This window comes from Cetorhinus maximus, unplaced genomic scaffold (genome assembly GCF_964194155.1).
Source record: "Cetorhinus maximus unplaced genomic scaffold, sCetMax3.hap1.1 HAP1_SCAFFOLD_875, whole genome shotgun sequence".
In the NCBI taxonomy this organism is placed as follows: domain Eukaryota; kingdom Metazoa; phylum Chordata; class Chondrichthyes; order Lamniformes; family Cetorhinidae; genus Cetorhinus; species Cetorhinus maximus.
In genome coordinates, this window is record NW_027596817.1 from 130,671 (window position 1) to 150,871 (window position 20,201).

The 20,201-nt window shown below is 56.0% G+C and overlaps 1 protein-coding gene across 2 annotated transcripts; it reads right to left on the reverse strand.

Annotated features, from left to right (window-relative positions):
• Positions 1-7,013: 7,013 nt before the first annotated feature.
• Positions 7,014-19,716, reverse strand: LOC144674971 (uncharacterized). 2 transcript variants are annotated; one of them, XM_078536061.1, is made up of 5 exons: positions 19,690-19,716; positions 12,523-13,088; positions 9,343-9,438; positions 7,944-8,054; positions 7,018-7,052 (listed from the first exon to the last, which is right to left on the reverse strand). In XM_078536061.1, the coding sequence occupies exons 1-5, from the start codon at positions 19,694-19,696 to the stop codon at positions 7,041-7,043; spliced, it is 792 nt and encodes a 263-aa protein (XP_078392187.1). In that variant the 5' UTR covers positions 19,697-19,716; the 3' UTR covers positions 7,018-7,040. The 2 variants fall into 2 exon arrangements, with proteins under 2 accessions (XP_078392188.1, XP_078392187.1); XM_078536062.1 differs by lacking the exon at positions 7,944-8,054 and having other exon boundaries at positions 7,014-7,052.
• Positions 19,717-20,201: the final 485 nt, after the last annotated feature.

A 20,201-nucleotide genomic window follows, 5' to 3' on the forward strand; every position in this document is an offset into this window, starting at 1 on the left:
CATCGTCCTGGTCTCCGGCAGCCCTCTGACTGCCGGCGCCCTCTTAGAGACGCACACACAATTTAAAAATGTCCTAAAAGCATTACTAAAACACCCTTTACATGGAGCACATTCACGCGAGCAGGGTTCCATGCGCTATGGTAGCGTAGCGGTTAGGCAACTGGACAAGTAACCCTGTAGGCCTCGACCCATGACCCAACAGCATGAATTCAAATACCACCATCGCCGCTGAGGGAAATTTAAACCTAATTAAGGTAAATCTAAATCAATAGTGAGTGCGTTGTTATAAAACACCCATCTGGTTCAGTGTGGCCCCTTCAGAGATGGGAATCTGCCAACCTTACCTGGTCTGGCCTACATGTGACTCCTGAGCCTATGGGTATGTGGTTGGCTCTGAGGTGGCCAAGTAAGGCACTCAATTGTCTTCTCAAGGGTAGCTAGGGGTGAGGTAAAAATACCAGTCTTACCAGCCACGTTCAAATCCAATAAATAAAACGATGACTTTAAACGAGGCTGTGGGCCTATTTTGAAAAGCGACCCTTTGATCGAAAAGCTTCGAGAGCTGGTTTTTTTTTTCTGGATGGCTTCGGAGGGAGAGCGGAAAAGATTCACGAGAATGGTCCCCAGGGGATGAGGGACTTCAGTGAGGTAGACAGGTTGGAGGAGCTGGGACCGTTCTCCTCGGAGAAGAGAAGGTCGAGAGGAGATTTGATCGAGGTGTTCAAAACCGTGAGGGGGCCTGGAGGGAGTAGGGAGGGAGAGACCGTTCCCGTCGGTGGAAGGATCGAGGAACCAGAGGGCACAGGTTTAAGGTGATTGGCAAATCGGGAGACAGGAGGAGAAACTTTTTCACGCGGCGAGTGGTTAGGGTCTGGGATGCGCCGCCTGAGAGTGTGGGGGAGGCAGATTCGATCGAGGCGTCCGAGAGGGAGTTGGACCATTATCTGAAAGGGAAGAACGTGCGGGGTTAGGGGGAGATGGCACGAAGTGAATTGCTCGTTCGGAGAGCGGGTGCAGACGTGATGGGCTGAATGGCCTCCTCCCCTCTCCGCTGTAATGATCCTGCCACTCTGGTCATCTCGGCGAGTCCTGGAGCCTGGCACCACTTCAGCAACTGACCGATTCAGGGGCGCCGCCCTCTCGGCCAGTCGTGGCTCAGGTGGGCAACGCCCTCGCCTCCCTCGAGGCCGAAAGCCGAGGGGTTTGAGTCAACACGCCGGAGGCCTGAGCCCCAAAAATGCACCCGACACTCTTGAGAGCAGCACTGAGGGGGTGGGGGGGTGCTGCACTGCCGGAGGTGCCACCTCTCGGGCGAGAGGTTGAACTGAGGCCCTGCACATCCTCCCTACCACCCCCCCGACTGGCCCTCCCTACCCCCCCACGACTGGCCCTCCCTACCCCCCACTGACTGGCCCTCCCTACCCCCCCTCGACTGGCCCTCCCTACCCCCCCTCGACTGGCCCTCCCTACCCACCCCGCCGGACTGGCCCCCCCTACCCCCCTCGACTGGCCCTCCCTACCCGTCCCCGGGACCCATATTTACCCCCTGAATCAGCATCGCAAAAACAGATCGATCATCGTCTTCCCTGCTGCTCGTGGGATCTTGCTGTGCGCGCGTTGGCCGCCACGCATCCGACGACAACAGCGGACTTCGGAAGAGAAAAGAAAGACTTGCGTTGGTCTAGCGCCCTTCACGTCCACGGGCTTCAAAGTTTTACTTCTCCCTGTCCCGCAATCTGACCTGATTGGAGGAGGGCGAAGGTTGAGGGGGGGGGGGGAGGGGAAACCCCCGAGTTTCCTGCCTGGGGTCAGTGAAGCCACTTTCTTTCTGCTTTAGTTTCTGTGTAAGTTAACGAAGGCCCCGACTGTGGGAGACGTTTCCGTCGGGGGCGTCACAGGGGCCCCAGCTCCCCTACCGCCCGTGCCCCCCAGCCGCCCCTCAAATCGGGAATCTGGTGGCCGCCCGTTTCCTCAGGGCGCCTGGAAGGGATCCAAAATGGCAGCCGGCACAGGAACGTCAGCGACGCTGCTCTTGGCTCCCTGGGGGGGGGCGCTACAGGGGCCTGCTCCGTGTGCAAGGCCTGGGTGAGGCCTGAAGCCTGGGCAAGTGGCCCACCCCACCCCACCCACCTCGCTGCTGGTCAGTTCCTTCGGGCGCTAGGCAGGCCCAACCCAAAGGGTCCTCAGAGGGGGGCGGCCAACTGATGGGCGTTGTGGAGCCAAAGGGGGAGCTCAGGAGAGGGGTTAAACCATGAGGAAGAGGTGGCTTAGGCCCTCCAGTATAGAAGATTAAGAGTCACAACACGTTACAAAGTAAATTGGGGAGGGGTGGGGGGGTGATCCAATTGATCGATAGAGGTTGGGGGAGGAGCCAGGACAAGGGGACAAGGGGGCAAATCCTTTCAGATTGGAGCCGGGAGGTTCAGGGGTGATGTCAGGAAGAACTTCATCACATGCAGGGGAGGGGTAATCTGGAACTCTACCCCCTCTCTCACCCCCGCCCCCCTGCAAAAAGCCGCTGAGGTTGGGGGTCAATTGGGCATTTCAAAGCAGGGATTTAATAGATTGGAATAGGGTTGTCATCTAGTCATCGTCCAAAAGGACCATTGGCGTCTCTCTCCCTTAGAGAGAGGCATTTGTGGCTACTCGTCGATTGAGGGTCACCCGCTCTGCTAGCGTTGGGGGCAAGTCCTCCGTGAATCACCATAGCTGGTAGAGGGATTGAACCCGTACTTTTGGCATCGCACGTTAGCCAGCTGAGCTAACTGGCCCCCACCCCGACCGATAAGGGTTAGGACACCAAGGCGGGTGAATGGAATTTAAAGATACAGGTCAGCCACGATCTCGTTGAGTGACGGAGCAGGCCCGAGGGGGCTGAATGGCCTCCTCTTGTTCCCTTTGGTCCCCTTTTGGCCGTGGCCTACGCCACCCCTTTTATTGCCGGCAGCCCCTCCGAGCCTGATGAAGAACCAGCGCCGAATCCTGGCGCAGGCTTCGGACCCACCAGGCAAAGAGGAGGTGGCACAAGAAGATGGCCGCCAAACATGGCGGACGGTGAGGCGCCGAACACAGAGAATTCCAGCCAAACGATTACGGAGTTCTGTTTGTTCCCGGTGGGGAAAGAAATAAGGATATAACGGACGGGGGGTGCTTTTGAGGCACTGGGGCAGTCTCCCTGCCTCTGAGCCAGGGTTCGAGTCCCGCTCCAGGGCTCTTCGGCCTGGGGAGGGGGCGCGTTCTTAAAGCGGCCCAGACAGGTCGAGTATCGACTTGCAAATCCTTCCGGCGCTCGCCCCAGGGAAAGAAAGTCGGAGCCTCTGCCTTCACGGCCCAGGCTGCAACATGCATGTAAAAACGCACGTTACCACGGCAACCTGGACCGCCTGATTGATCAATCAGGTTAGCGCCATTGATCCTTGTTCCGGCTGGGGGCAGATTCAGCGCCCGCCCCCTCGTGGGGGAGGTCCTGGCGCCGCGGGTGGGACCTGCCCGCGATCAGGGGACACTGAAGAAGAGCATAATAAAACAATGGCAGGATAAACCCAATGGTGGCAGGTCGGAGAGAGAGAGAGAGAGGTTATACTGTCAGAGGGATAGAACGCAAACCTCAGGAGGGTGACCCAGAGGCCGGCAGCCTCTACCAGCTGGAATGACAAGGGCGGCGGGCGTATGGGAGCACCACCGCTTGCCTGGACGAGCGCAGCTCCCACAACCACTCGAGAAGCTCGACACCGTCCAGGACAAAGCAGCCCCGCTTGATTGGCACCCCATCCACCAACATTCACTCCCTCCACCACCGACGCACAGTAGCAGCAGTGTGTGTACCATCTACAAGATGCACTGCAGCAACTCACCAAGGCTCCTTAGACAGCACCTTCCAAACCCACGACCACTACCATCTAGAAGGACAAGAGCAGCAGATAGATGGGGAACACCACCACCTGGAAATCCCTCTCCAAGCCACTCACCATCCTGACTTGGAAATATATCGGCCGTTCCTTCACTGTCGCTGGGTCAAAACCCTGGAACTCCCTCCCTAACAGCGCTGTGGGTGTACCTACACCACAGGGACTGCAGCGGCTCAAGAAGGCAGCTCACCACCACCTTCTCAAAGGGGATGCCAGCGATGCCCACACCCTATTATGAGGGCGGGCAGGATAATGAGAAAGGGAAGGCTTGAGTTGCGATTGTGTAAGAACCCGAGATCTGAAATGGTGTTAACAGGGTAACAGGTCCTTTTATAGTTGTGGCTGTGGGTCACTGTGACCATCTTGCATTGGTCGTGAGTTAAAGACCCAATGCTAAACCTTTTGATGGTAATCCTAATCCAGGCTGCCTCTCCCAGTGCAATACTGAGGGAGTGCTGAGCTGCCGTAGGTGCTGTCTTTCTAACCTGAGGCCTATTGCGTGGAAAAGATCCACAGGCACTATTGGACGGACGGCAGGGGGAGCTCTCCCTCGTGCTCTGAGCCAATACTTCATCCAATGCTTAATAACACAAGATTATATGGGGAGATGGTGGCCTAGTAATGCCACTGGACTGGAAATCTGCCAACCTTACCTGGTCCGGCCTACATTATTTTTATTCATTCGTGTGGGCACTGCTGCCTGGGCCAGCATTTATTGCCCATCCCTAATTGCCCTTGCTCAGAGGGCATTTAAGGAACCACCCCTGCTGTGGGTCTGGAGTCACACGTAGGCCAGGCTTCCTTCCCGAAAGGGGCATTAGTGAACCAGGTGGGTTTTGAACCACAATTGGCAATGGTTTCATCAGGCTTTTAACCCCAGGTTTCTGTTGGATTCTAATTTCACCACCGAAACATGATGGGATTCAAACCTGGGTCCCCTCGGCAACACTCCTGGCCCTCGGGATTAGCAGTCCAGTAACGATAACACTAGTTCGAGGGCAATTAGGGACGGGCAACAAACGCTGGCCTGGCCAGCGACGCCCACGTCCCACGAAAGGAAGCAAAAAAAATTGCGGGATCTTGCTGTGTGCAAATTGACTGCTGTGTTTCCTACCTTCCAGCGGTGACAACACTTCAACAAAGGACTGCATTGGCTGCGAAGCACTCTGGGACACCCCGTAGCCACGAAAGGGGCTATAGGAATGCAAGCCCTGTTTTTCACAGAAGTTGGGGGGTTGGTGATGCTTCAAACTTCAGACGCTCGGTTTGAATTTAACTGATTTACGCAAAGTGCGAGAATGTCAGGGATGAACTGGCGAAATCCCCGGGGGCCAATCAGCAAACCGGAGATACTTGGAGAAGCTCCGACATAGATTGACAAGGAAGAGGCCGGAACTGAGAGGTTCCACCAGGTAAGGCTGATCCGGCTGGGACTCTTTATCTCTAGAGAAGAGAAGACTGAGGGGTGACCGGATGGGGGTCTTTAAGGTTATGAAAGGGGGTTGGGTAGGGTAGACGTAGAGAGGTTCCTTTTGTCCATTTGTGGAGAGAGGTTAAACCTTCGGAGCCATAAATTCGAACACATGAACTAAGAGCAGGACTAGGCCTGATACCAACATATGAATTAGGAGCAGGAGTGAGGCCACTCGGCCCCTCGAGCCTGCTCCGCCATTCAATAAGAACAAGGCCGATCTGATTGTAACTTCAACCCCACATTCCTGCCCACCCCCGATAACCTTTCACCCCCCTTGTTAATCAAGACTCTATATATCTCGGCCTTAAAAACATTCGAAGACTCTGCTTCCACTGCCTTTTGAGGAAGAGAGTTCTGAAGATTCACTGGGAGAAAAAATTCCTCCTCATCTCTGTCCTAAATGGGCGACCCCTTATTTTTAAACAGTGACCCCCCCCTCGTTCTAGATTCTCCCACAAACATCCTCTCCACATCCCACCCTGTCCAGGCCCCTCAGGATCTTATGTGTTTCAATCAAGTCGCCTCTCACTCTTCTAAACTCCAGCGGATACAAGTCCAGTCTGTCCAACCTTTCCTCATAAGACAACCCACCCGTTCCAGGTATTAGTCGAGGAATAAGGTTCTCTGAGGCAGTCAATGAAAAATTCAATGGGGAATTCAGGAGAAGCTTCTTTATCCAGAGAGTGGGGAGAATGTGGAACTTGCTAGTGGACAAGGTCAATAGTTTTTTAAAATTAATTTATGGATGTGGGTTGGCCAGCATTTGTTGCCCATCCCTAATTGCCCCTTGAGAAGGTGGTGGGTGAGCTGCCTTCTTGAATCACTGCAGTCCACGTGGTGTAGGTACACCCACAGTGCTGTTAGGGAGGGAGTTCCAAGATTTTGACCCTGGTAGATACATTTAAGGGGAAGCTGGATAAACACATGAGGGAGAAGGGAATAGAGGGATATGGTGATGAGGTGAGATGAAGAGGAGGGGTCTGGTATTGAGCATAAACATGAGCATGGAGCGGATGGGCCGAGTGGTCTGGTTCAGTGCTGTAAATTCGAGTCAAAGTTGGGGATTTGGTTGGAGGAAGATTTTATTGAGGGATGGGTATGAGGGTTCTTGGCACATGGCCCAGACAGAGGGCGATCCCAATTCATATTCCCCATCCCACTGCATCCAGATGCTCCAATCCATGGGGAAGTGAAGCTGTTCTGTTCATGGCCTTTCCCCTTCGAATCAGGTGACTTCCTAGATCATGTGACTGGGTCAGACGAACAGGTAGCAATCACATTCCCGCCTCCTCTGACCCCGAATAAGTCCAGACTGATCACATCGCAGGAACTGAGTCCAAAATCTTCGCATGGTTGAGGCTGAATTCCAACAGTTTGGTGGAGTTGGGGTAAAAGGGGATGAGGGGGGTCATTTACCCCCCGACACAGCTGGTGTGAGTCCGCTACCAAACACTGAAGGTCATTGCATAGGATCCAACCAACCAGCACGTAGGTTTCTACAAGAAAACAGCGTCTCTCAGCTCCCCCCGCACAACTCTACAATCGCTGCTCAAACTTGGACAACCATCCACCCCAAAAAATGTCCTCAAAATTCTGGTCTCCGTTGCACCCATTGAATCAGGATTCCTGCAAAGTTCCTTCGATTCCGCACGGGATGGTCAGGGTTTCAACTGAAAGGAGAAAACAATGGCTTTTATTCACAGAAACAGGTTTGGTTTGTATGACTGCATTAGTCCCAGATCCAGCACGGGGTTAGATACAGAGTTAAGCTTCCTCTACACTGTCCCCATCAAACACTCCCAGGACAGGTACAGCACGGGGTTAGATACAGAGTAAAGCTCCCTCTACACCGTCCCCATCAAACACTCCCAGGACAGGTACAGCACGGGGTTAGATACAGAGTAAAGCTCCCTCTACACCGTCCCCATCAAACACTCCCAGGACAGGTACAGCACGGGGTTAGATACAGAGTAAAGCTCCCTCTACACCGTCCCCATCAAACACTCCCAGGGCAGGTACAGCACGGGGTTAGATACAGAGTAAAGCTCCCTCTACACCGTCCCCATCAAACACTCCCAGGGCAGGGACAGCACGGGGTTAGATACAGAGTAAAGCTCCCTCTACACCGTCCCCATCAAACACTCCCAGGACAGGTACAGCACAGGATTATATTCAGCTGTAAATTAAAGCTCCCTCTCACCCTGGTGACGTCCTGTCCTCCCGATGGTGTCAGGAAGGGGCATTCATCTGCACCCTGGCACGTCACGTGACCCCTCTTGATGAGGGCATGTCTGCCAATCCCAGCCATTCCACCCTGCTGCTCCTGACCCTCGACCTCCTGACCCTCGCTCTTGGCCTCAGGGGTTACCGGATGGCGATTGGGAGCGGGTGATCCTGAGAAACAGCCCTACCCGAATACCCACCTCCGGCGCCCCCCTGTAGATGAGGTAACGTCGGGCATCCCAAGAGCTAACCGTGGGACATCGTGTGTGGCTCAATCCCACATTGGTGAGGGGGGGGCGGGGTGGGAGTTGCTGACTTATTCCCACCACTGTACCCACCTTCTTCCTCAGCACGTACTGACTGGCATTCTCCAGGCTCCAGTTGAAATCCTGCAGGATATGTTGGCATTCCTCTTGGGATTTCTGACTCATGTTGTAAAGTAGTTGGACCTAATGGCAGGGAAGTGAAAGGAGTGTAGCGTCAGCGGTGGCTGGAGTGGTGGGGGGGATCGGAGTTGTGAGGCAGTAGTAAAGACCTCGGTCCGTCTCGCGCACACCCCCCTCCAGGCCCGATGGTCCTGGGGTGGTTGGTCCGTGTGGACAGGTCCAGCAAGAGCCAAACGGGAGGAGAGGCAAGACCCCAGTGATGGAGGCCTTTGTCAACTGGAGGCCCCAGTGGGAGACGTTCAGCCCGGGCAAGCGCCCTCACCACAAGTCACGTCTCCAACCTTCTCACGTCCTGTACCTCAAGGTTCTCGCCGCCATCAATCTCTCCCCTATAAGACATAGGGGCAGGAGTAGGCCATTCGGCCCATCGAGTCTGCTCCGCCATTCAATGAGATCATGGCTGACCTGATAATCCTCAACTCCACTTTCCTGCCTTTTCCCCCATAACCCTTGATTCCCTTAAAGATTAAAAATGTATCTCAGCCTTGAATATACTTAGTGACCCAGCCTCTGCGGTAAAGAATTCCACAGATTCACTACCCTCTGAGAGAAGAAACTCCTCCTCAACTCTGTTTTAAATGAACGCCCCCTTACTCTGAGGTTATGCCCTCTGGTCCTAGACTCTCCCACAAGGGGAAACAACCTCTCAGCATCTACCCTGTCAAGCCCCCTATGAATCTTTAATGTTTCAATAAGGTCGCCTCTCATTCTTCTCAACTCCAATGAGTACAGGCCCAACCCACTCAACCTCTCCTCATAAGAAAATCCCTCCATCCCCAGGATCAACCTAGTGAACCTTCTCTGGACTGGCCTCCAATGCCTGGATATCTTTCCTTAGATAAGGGGACCAAATCTGTTCATCCTCAGAGTTGCTCTTATTGGTCGTTTTAACACAGTCAAAAACTTCACCTCCTCTCTGCCCAGCCTTGTACCAGACAGCAGCTCCCTCTGTACACTAATCTCTGCTCTGCGACTTCTAGCACTCCCTCCAATACCCCCTCGCCTGCCCTGCTGCCTCTAAACTCGCCTCATACCCTCCCTGCCTGCATTGTGCCACCCTCGCCCACCCTATTAACCCCACCCGCCCGCACCACCACCTCTCCCGCTCCCCACTATCCCCTCACTCTCCTAAGTACGCCCACATCTAGCCTGTACTCCCTCAAACGCCTGACACCCTCTCGCCTGTCTGCCTACTCTCTTACCTATCTTACTACACCCATGCCCATGCCAATGCCCCCCTCACCAGCCTGATATTCCCCTCAACTACCCAAGGCCCCTCTCCAGCTCCTACCTTTAAATGTTGGATCGCCTTCTGTATGTCAAAGTTGGTGATTTCTAAGGCTCCTCGACATTCCTCTGTGGTAACTCCATGTACAGCCTCTTGTACCTAACAAGCAGCATTAACATTTCCAGAGTTATTTACTATGAGCGTGTGTGTGTGAGGGTGAGACTGTGTGTGTCTGTGTGTGTGTGTGTGTGTGTGAGTGACAGAGTGTGAGTAGGTGGCGTGTGTGTGTGAGAGAGAGAGAGTGCGTGAGAGAGAGTGTGAGAGAGAGAGTGTGAGAGAGAGAGTGTGGGAGAGAGAGTGTGTGTATGTGAGAGAGAGTTTGTGTGAGAGAGTGTGTGAGAGAGAGAGTGTGAGAGAGAGAGTGTGGGAGAGATTGTGAGAGAGAGAGTGCGTGCGTGTGTGAGAGTGTGTGTGTGAGAGAGATAGAGTCTGTATGTGAGAGAGAGAGTGTGTGTGTGAGAGAAAGAGTGTGTGTGAGGGAGGGAGAGTGTGTGTAAGAGAGAGAGAGTGCATGTGAGGGAGAGTGTGTGAGGGAGAGAGAGTGTGTGAGGGAGATAGTGTGTGTGTGAGAGAGTGTGTGTGTGAGAGAGAGTGTGTGTGTGAGAGAGAGTGCGTGTGAGAGAGAGAGAGTGAGTGTGAGAGAGAGAGTGTGTGTGAGGGAGAGAGTGTGTGTGTAAGAGAGAGTGCATGTGAGGGAGAGAGTGTGAGGGAGAGTGTGTGAGGGAGAGAGTGTGACAGAGAGAGTGTGTGTGTGACAGAGAGAGAGTGTGTGTGTGAGAGAGAGAGTGTGTGTGTGTGAGAGAGAGTGAGCGTGTGTGTAAGAGAGAGAGAGTGTGTGTGAGGGAGAGTGTGTGAGGGAGAGCGTGTGTGACAGAGAGAGAGTGTGTGTGACAGAGAGAGAGTGTGTGTGTGAGAGAGAGAGAGTGTGTGTGTGAGAGAGAGAGAGTGCGTGTGAGGGAGAGTATGTGAGGGAGAGAGAGTGTGTGAGGGAGAGAGTGTGTGACAGAGAGAGAGTGTGTGTGTTAGGGAGAGGGAGAGTGTGTGAGATAGTGTGTGAGAGATTGCGTGTGAGAGTGTGTATGAGCGAGAGTGTGAATGAAAGTGTGTGATTGAGTGTCAGAGCGTGAGTGAGTGAGAGTGCGAGTCTGAGAGTGAGTTGTGTGAGAGAGTATGAGTGTGTTAGAATTTGTGACTGTCTGAGCGTGAGAATGAGAATGTGTATGAGTGTGAATGAGTGTGAGTGAGTGTGAGAGTGAGATTGAGCGTGCATGTGTGTTTGAGAGTGAGCGTGTGAGAGTCTGTGAGAGAGTGTGTGAGTATGAGTGTGTATGACTGTGTGTTTGTGAGCATAAGTGTGTGACTGTGTGTGTGTTTGTGTGTGTGTGTGACTGGTGTGTGTGTGAGTATAGGTGTGTGTGAGAGTGTGTGTGTGTGACAGTACGAGTGGGAGTACGAGCATGTGGGAGTGTGTGTATGTGAGTATGAGTGTGTATGACTGTGTGTGTGTGAGTATGAGGATGTGTGACTGTGTATGTGTGTGAGTATGAGGATGTGTGACTGTGTATGTGTGTGAGTATGAGTGTGTGTGAGAGTGTGTGTGTAACACTCTGAGTGGGAGTGCGAGCATGTGGGAGTGTATGTATGTGAGTATGAGTGTGAGTTTCACAGACTCAGTTTGTGTGTGTTTATCAGGGGTGGGAATATTGACCACATTATTTACCACATAAAACCCTCACCATTAGCAAACAGCACAGCAGCACTGAGGGAAGGTGGACTACAGAGGGAATGGGAGAACTGAGGGAATGGGAGAACTGAGGGAAGGGGAGAACTGAGGGAAGGGGAGAACTGAGGGAAGGGGAGAACTGAGGGAAGGGGAGAACTGAGGGAAGGGGAGAACTGAGGGAAGGGGAGAATTGAGGGAAGGGGGAGAACTGAGGGAAGGGGGAGTTGAGAGGAGGTGGGTGACTGAGGGAAGGTGTAGTACTGAGGGAAGGGGGAGTACTGAGGGAAGGGGTAGTACTGAGGGAAGGGGTAGTACTGAGGGAAGGGGAGAACTGAGGGAAGGGGTAGTACTGAGGGAAGGGGTAGTACTGAGGGAAGGGGTAGTACTGAGGGAAGGGGGAGTACTGAGAGGAGGTGGGGTACTGAGGGAAGGGGGAGTACTGAGAGGAGGTGGGGTACTGAGAGGAGGTGGGGTACTGAGGGAAGGGGGAGTACTGAGAGGAGGTGGGGTACTGAGAGGAGGTGGGGTACTGAGGGAAGGGGGAGTACTGAGAGGAGGTGGGGTACTGAGAGGAGGTGGGGTACTGAGGGAATGGAAGTTGTTTTGTGTTGACTGCTGGGGGGGATATCTGCCGCCATTCAGCCCCTCCAGAGCTCTCCCCAGTCCATGCCCCATCCACTCTCCCACATATAGACCCACCCCCAACCTCCCAACATCCAGCCCCTCCCCCACTCTCCCAACATCCAGCCCCTCCCCCACTCTCCCAACATCCAGCCCCTCCCCCACTCTCCCAACATCCAGCCCCTCCCCCACTCTCCCAACATCCAGCCCCTCCCCCACTCTCCCCATCCAGCCCCTCCCCCACTCTCCCCATCCAGCCCCTCCCCCACTCTCCCCATCCAGCCCCTCCCCCACTCCCCCACTCTCCAGCCCCTCCCCCACTCCCCCACTCTCCAGCCCCTCCCCCACTCCCCCAATCTCCAGCCCCTTTCCCTGCTCCACCGGCATTCTGGGTACCATAAGGGCTAGAACTGGACGATGAGGCCTCAGGCCAGCCGGAGGCCTGGGTAGGCCGGACTGAGAATAAAAACCTCCCCCCTTCCTTCGCCCCCATATCTGGACGTCCGGCCTCTGCTGTCCTTCAGGACCACGGCCTATTTCCAAAGGCCGAACTTTCCACCAGCAGCCACTAATTTTCCAAAAATCCCCCTGGCCAAAGTAGCCGCTGGGCCTTGAGCGTAGAACAATCCAGCGGGGAGGAGGCAATTCGGCCCCCGGGTGCCTGTGCCAGCCCTTTGAAAGACCACTAGCCCCCATCCGCCACCCCACACCAACCGACTCCCGTCCGCTCATCATTAGCGCCTCAGAGTTGCCTTAAAGGGACCACGCCTGTTGTCCCCGAGGCTACAGATGTGAGGGTTGCCATGGAGATCAGCTAGGTTCTCTCAGTGAAAACGTACACGGTTAATTTTGTCCTGTAGGCTAGGGCCGCTGCCCTGCCGGTTGACCCCTGCCTCCGGCCGAGCTGCTCGTGTCTCCTCAGGCGTGCTCTTGTGGAGGTAATTGCCCCTGGCCCCTCGGGGCCTACCTTGCGGCTGGCTGGGCCTCGGGGCCCTGGAGTCCTTCTTCTGCTCGGCGTGGCTCTGCTGAGGGGCGGCCGGCCTGGGCTGGGCCTCCAGCCCCAGCCGCCCGGCAGCCTCCTGCTCCTGCCGGGTGCCGCCAGGCGCCTGGAAGTCCGGCGGCTGGGGCCAGTCCACGGACCAGCAGTTGGGCCTGGGCTGGGATGGCCTCAGCCGCAGCTTGCCCACGGCGTCTTCGGCCTCGGCGGCCCAGCGCCGCCCCTCCCTGGGCTCCTTCCCCGGCCTCCCTTTCCCCCGCCCCCTGGCGTTCCGGAAAGCCATGGCCTCCTCGCTGATCTGACGGGAGCGCTCCTTGGAGGCGGCCTTCGAGGTAGGCTCCGGGCCTTGGGCGCTCTCAGCCAACACCTCCTCGTTGTCAACGTTCGAGTCCAGACTTCGGGACAGGCCTGAGGATCCAAACACACACACACACAGGCCGGGGCCTAGTCAGAACATTGTAGCCTACAGCGAAGAGAACTTGTCGGTGACACCACTAGCCCCTTAGGTCGGTATTAAGACAGACTTGCATTTCTATAGCGCCGTTCACGGTACTTAAAATGTCCCGAGGCGCTTTATGGCCAATGGAAGGGCTTTTGAAGTGTAGCCACTATAAGTGCAATTTAGGAATGGCGACAGCCAATTTGCCCACAGCAAGCTCCCCCACAAACTGCAAGGACGTATAATCACAGGGTTGTTACAGCACAGAAGGAGGCCATTCGGCCCATCGAGTCTCTGCCAGCTCTCCGAATGAGCAATGCGCCTAGTGCCACTCCCCCTGCCTATTCTTCCTTTTCAGGTAATAATCCAATTCTCTCCCGAATCCCTCGATTGACTCTGCCTCCACCCCCACCCCCGCCCCCCTCACACCCTCAGGCAGCGCATCCCAGACCCTAACCGCTCGCTGCGTGAAAAAGTTTCTCCTCGCGTCTCCGTTGCCTCTTTTGCCAATCACCCTAAAACCTGTGCCCTCCGGTTCCTCGATCCTTCCGCCAACGGGGAACAGTTTCTCCCCGTCCGCTCTGTCCAGACCCCTCGTGGTTTTGAACGCCTCGATCGAATCTCCTCTCGGCCTTCTCTTCTCCAAAGAAAACAGCCCCAACTTCTCCAACCTGTCTTTGTAACCGAAGTTCCTCAGCCATTCTCGTGAATCTTTTCTGCACCCTCTCTAACGTCTTCATACCCTCCCTAAAGCACCGCGCCCAGGACTGGGCACAATCCTTTAGTTGAGGATGAACTGGTGTTTTATACAAAGTTCAACATAACCCCATTTGCTCTTGTACTCCATGCCCCTATTAATAAAGCCTAGTTTGCTGTATACTTTATTAACCACTGTCTCAACCTGTCCCACCACCTTCAATGAATTGTGCATCCCCCTGGTCCCTCTACTCCCGCACCCTCTTTAAAGTTGCAGCTCTTTATTTTACATTGTCTCTTCATGGTCTTCCTGCCAAAATGCATCACCTCACACTTCTCTGCATTAGACTTCATCTGCCACCTCTCTGCCCACTCCACCAACTTGTCCACGTCCTTCTGAAGTTCTGCACTGTCCTCCTCACAGTTCGCAACACTCCCAAGTTTCGTACCGTCCGCAAACTTTGAAATTCGTCCCCTGCACCCCAGGTCATTGATCTATGTCAGGAAGAGCAGGGGGTCCCAGAGCTGACCCCTCTGGGGGAACTCCACGACAAACCTCCTCCAGCCTGAATACCGTCCGTTAGCCCCTGCTCTAGGGCCTGAACGTTCTGGTCGGCGAGCGGGGACGCACCCTGACGCGTAAAAGGATGGGCGGGGAAATCGTGCGTGCGTCATTCCGGCCTTCAGTTCAGCGGGCGTGCGCCAGAGTCGGCCACGCTCTTACCGGACTGTCAAAGGCCTGTCCAGGCCAATAACCACCTCGTTAAACTGATTGTCTGGGATGTCCGTCCAACCTTAAGGTCGGCAGGGCGGCCAGGCGAAGAGCCCAGGCGGCCTTCGCATTTCTCATTAAACCTCACCCACGGGCGGGACGAGGTTTCGCGGAGGGTTTATAAATGAAATCAAACTGTTTTATTAAAATACACCAACCTGTCCCAGCCCGTGTGACACTGTCACACGACGGGGACGTGTCTGAATAATTTTTTTCTTTACAATGCTCGATTCTTAAATGAATCTCCCTCACGCGGAGGTCTCTGCGCTCTGTCACACGCCTGCGCCCGATAAGCAAGTCCCGACTCTCCCTCCTCCCCCACCTCCCCCACCCCCTCCCGCCCGCACAGGTAGCGCTGAGCCGGCCTTCATTGGCCCACCCACACAAGATGGCGGCGTGCAGCCGATTGGCTCCGCGCCCGGTCCGCCCGACAGGGACAAAGTTCTCTCCGCCCCACCCCTGTTTCCTGTCACTCAGCCAATCCCACATGCCCATCGCTCCTGCCCCTCTTAACCCCACAATGGCCACGTTCATCTGTCTTCCGTGATACCCGTCAAGGGGTAAATCCACCAGCCCCAGCTGAGGGGGCTCTGCTTTGAGACAGTGGTGGGGTCCGCTACGCCAGCCTCAGCTTAACATCTCCTGTGACAGTGCAGCACTCCCTCGGTGGGAGCATTGACATGGACCTTATGACCAAGTCCCTGGAGACTTGAACACTCCACCTCCTGGCTCAGAAGGCAAGAGCGTCATCCACTGGCATCCAAACGATTGCCCCTTTCACATCTTGGGATAGGAGGGACAGCATTTATTGCCCATCCCTAGTTGCCCTTGGTTGGCGGTGGGGGGGCGGGTATTGAGGACCCGTCTTGTGTCGTGAAGCTCACTTTCCTCAAGGGCGTTGAGTGGAACCGTTTAGGGTTTTATTTTGATTCTTTCACGGGGATGTGGGCGTCGCTGGCCGGGCCCAGTGTTTGTCGCCCCCCCGTCCCTAATTGCCCCTCGAGGAAGGTGGGGGGTGAGCCGTCCTCTTGAAACCGCTGTAGTCCCCGCGGCGTAGGGGCACCCACGGCTGGAACCATAGAACACTACAGCACAGAAAAACAGGCCATTTGGCCCTTCTAGTCTGTGCCGAAATATTATTCGGCTAGTCCCATTGACCTGCACCCAGTCCATAGCCCTCCAGACTTCTCCCATCCATGTATCTATCCAATTTATTCTTAAAACTTAAGAGTGAGCCCGCATTTACCACGTCAGATGGTAGCTCGTTCCACACTCTCACCACTCTCTGAGTGAAGAAGTTCCCCCTAAACCTTTCCCCTTTCACCCTAAAGCCATGTCCTCTCGTGTTTATCTCTCCTAATCTAAGTGGAAAGAGCCTACTCGCATTTACTCTGTCTATACCCCTCGCAATCTTGTAAACTTCTATCAAATCTCCCCTCATTCTTCTATGCTCCAAGGAATAAAGTCCTAACCTGTTTAATCTTTGCCTGTAACTCAACTCCTGAAGACCCGGCAACCTCCTAGTAAATCTTCTCTGCGCTCTCTCAATCTTACTGATATCCTTCCTGTAGTTAGGCGACCAGAACTGCACACAATACTCCAAAGTTGGCCTCACCAATGTCTTATACAACCTCACCATAACATCCCAGCTCCTATACTCAATACTTTGATTTATGAAGGCCAGTTTGCCAAAAGCTTTCTTGTCTACCTGTGACGTCACTTTCAGGGAATTATGTATCTGAACTCCCAGATCCCTTTGTTCCTCCGCACTCCTCAGTGCCCTACCTTTGTGGAGAGAGAGAGACGGGGGTGGGGTGTGTTTAAACGCTTCAGCTCTGTGTGACCTTCATCAGAACTGGGGAAAGTTAGAGATGTAAAAGGGGGAAATGAAATGACAAAAGGAAACGTGGACAACCATAGCTCGTTTCCTTCTCTTCGCAGGTTTGGACCTCACTGTTGCTTTTCTTTTCTTCTTCATACAGTCACAGAATCTCACAGTGCAGAAGAGGCCCTTCGGCCCATCGAGTCTGCACCCACACGTGAGAAACACCTGACCTACCTACCTAACCCCATTGACCAGCACTTGGCCCCATAGCCTTGAATGTTATGACGTGCCAAGTGCTCATCCAGGTACTTTTTAAAGGATGTGAGGCTAACCCGCCTCCACCACCCTCCCAGGCAGCGCATTCCAGACCCTCACCACCCTCTGGGTAAAAAAGCTTTTCCTCACATCCCCCCACTAAACCTCCTGCCCCTCACCTTGAACTTATGCCCCCATGTGACCCTTCAACTAAAGGGGAACAGCTGCTCCCTATCCACCCTGTCCATGCCCCTCATAATCTTGGACACCTCGATCAGGTCGCCCCTCAGTCTTCTCTGTTCCAACCAAAACAACCCAAGTCTATCCAACCTCTCTTCACAACTTAAATGTTTCATCCCAGGCAACATCCTGGTGAATCTCCTCTGCACCCCCTCCAGCGCAATCACATCCTTCCTATAATGTGGCGACCAGAACTGCACACAGTACTCCAGCTGTGGCCTCACCGAGGTTCTATACAACTCCATCATGACCTCCCTACTCTTGTAATCTACGCCTCGATTGATAAAGGCAAGTGTCCCTTTTGTCCCAGTTACCTGCTGCTCATAAATCTGTCAATCACACCTCCTCCAGACTCACCCCGTGTTTCCTTGCCTTGCCGTGTTACCCCTCCTTCGGGTCCGCACCCGAACAACTCTCTCCTCATTGAACCCCTCCCGTCTTCTGCCTGACTCCCTTCGTTGAGGGGCCGTGAGGAGCTGGCACGAAAGAGGGAGTCGAGGCCTGGGGCAGATCAGCCGTGATCGCGTGGACTGGCGGTGCGGGCTCGAGGGGCCGAATGGCCTACTCCTGCTCCTATTCCTCAGGCTCTTTTTCCACCCTCCCCTCCTCCGCTTGCTCGAAACCTCCGGCGTTCCCCAGTTCCCAATGGGAGGTTGACCCGGAAGGTTCACTCTGCTCCTCCTCTCCGCGGGTGCCACCTGACCCTGCTGGGCGACTCCAGCAGGTCTCCTTCCCATTCGGACCTTAAGGCCAACGCCGTCGTTGGTAGAATCACCGACCGTTCGCGGCGCGGGAGGAGGCCAATCGGCCCATCGCGTCTCTGCTGGCTCTCTGAATGGGCCACTACCCGCCACCCACCCCACTCCCCCTCATCTCCCTGCACATTCTGCCTTTCCCGATAACAACCCGACTCCCTCTTGAATGCCTCGATCGACCCTGCCTCCCCACCCCGCTCCCCCCTACCCGCACCCACACCCCCCCACCTCCCCCTCTCCACTCTCTCAGGCGGCGCATTCCACATCCTAACCGCTCGCTGCGTGAAAAATTTTCCGCTCGTCTCTCCATTGCTTCTCTGGTCAAGCGCCCGGAGAGCAGCCGAGTCTGGTTTAAAAGAGTTGGGAGCGGTGAAAAGGGGGCTGTGTCCGATGGCCGAGCCACGACAAAAGGCTCATTTGTCCTCTCGGGGATTGGAACCTGGCGTCTTTACCCAGCCCGGGCCCATATGTGACTCCAGTCCCGCGGCAACGGGGGGAGGCGATGGCGCAGTGGTATAGGCGCTGGACCGGTAATCCACTGAGACCCCGGGTAAGAACCTGGTTGAACCTGGGTTCGAATCCCACCATGGTGGAGTTTGAATTCAAACATCGTCAATTGTTTTTAAAGTTGTTCAAAATGAAGGTTGAGCAGTTGAGGCCTGAACCTGTTGGAGTTGAAGCCGGGTCGCTGAATATATTCAAGGCTAAGTTATTCTCTGTCTTGGATGTGCGCTTGCGATGTTGGGGTTTACAGGGCTATGGGCCCAGTGCTGGAAAATGGGATTAGAATCATTAGGAACTTGTTTGACCGGCGCAGACTCGATGGGCCGAAGGGCCTTTTCCTGTGCTGTAGACTCTATGACTCGGTGACTCTGCAGTTTGGGGGATTGTGCAACATTCTCACCGGTTTGATTATTCACCAGGCCCCTGTAACACTGGTGCCTTTATTCAGCCTTGTCAATCTAGGTCTGGTCACGCCTGCCCTGTCACGCCAGCCCGCGTCACGCCAGCCCGCGTCACGCCAGTCCGTGTCACGCCAGCCCGCGTCACGCCAGCCCGCGTCACGCCTGCCCTGTCACGCCAGTCCGCGTCATGCCAGCACGCGTCACGCCAGCCCGCGTCACGCCAGCCCGCGTCACGCCAGCCCGCGTCACGCCAGCCCGCGTCACGCCAGCCCGCGTCACGCCAGCCCGCGTCACGCCAGCCCGCGTCACGCCAGCCCGCGTCACGCCAGCCCGCGTCACGCCAGTCCGCGTCACGCCAGCCCGCGTCACGCCAGCCCGCGTCACGCCAGCCCGTGTCACGCCAGCCCGCGTCACGCCAGCCCGCGTCACGCCAGTCCGCGTCACGCCAGCCCGCGTCACGCCAGCCCGTGTCACGCCAGCCCGCGTCACGCCAGCCCGCGTCACGCCAGTCCGCGTCACGCCAGCACGCGTCACGCCAGTCCGTGTCACGCCAGTCCGTGTCACGCCAGCCCGCGTCACGCCAGCCCGCGTCACGCCAGCCCGCGTCACGCCAGTCCGCGTCACGCCAGCCCGCGTCATGCCAGTCCGCGTCATGCCAGCCCGTGTCATGCCAGCCCGCGTCACGCCAGTCCGTGTCATGCCAGTCCGCGTCACGCCAGTCCGCGTCACGCCAGCCCGTGTCATGCCAGCCCGCGTCACGCCAGTCCGCGTCATGCCAGTCCGTGTCACGCCAGTCCGCGTCACGCCAGCCCGTGTCACGCCAGTCTGCGTCACGCCAGTCCGCGTCATGCCAGTCCGCGTCACGCCAGTCCGCGTCACGCCTGCCCTGTCACGCCTGCCCTGTCACGCCAGCCCGCGTCACGCCAGTCCGTGTCACGCCAGCCCGCGTCATGCCAGCCTGCGTCACGCCAGTCCGTGTCATGCCAGCCTGCGTCACGCCAGTCCGCGTCATGCCAGCCTGCGTCACGCCAGTCCGCGTCATGCCAGCCCGCGTCACGCCAGTCCGCGTCATGCCAGCCCGCGTCATGCGAGGCCAACTCTCCCCTTGTGCTGCCAACTTACCCGACATCTTCAGCAGCTGGACTGGGTTGCGGTCTTGCAGCCACATCTTCCTGCAAGATCAGAGAGGGTGGTCAGTGAGTGGAATGGGTGAAGGCACAAAGGGGCTGGGCAGTGGGACACCAGCGGGCGGGAGGCGTGGCTTTGTGGTGGGCAGGGTGGGGGGGAGCGGTTGGGAAACAGGGCGAACGTTCAGCTGGGACACGGAAAGATAGGAGGCCGGATGGGGAAGATCCTAGAGGCAAAGCCTCTCGGGGATCGATTGGGATGGGCTGTCGAGTCAAGCAGACAGACGGCAAAGATGGGCCGAGTGGCCTTCCTCGTGAACGACCCTTGAAGGGGGAATTGGGGGAAGGGAAGGGAGGGGGAAGCCAATGGAATCGGGGCTGGAGGATGGGGCTGGTCAGTTGCCCCTCTTCCGCTCCTGTGGCTGCCGGGTTGTTGCCGGGCAGGGTTCCACCACATGGTAACCATGGAACGCCCCTCAACGCTCGGCCGAGGCGGTGTTGCGGTGG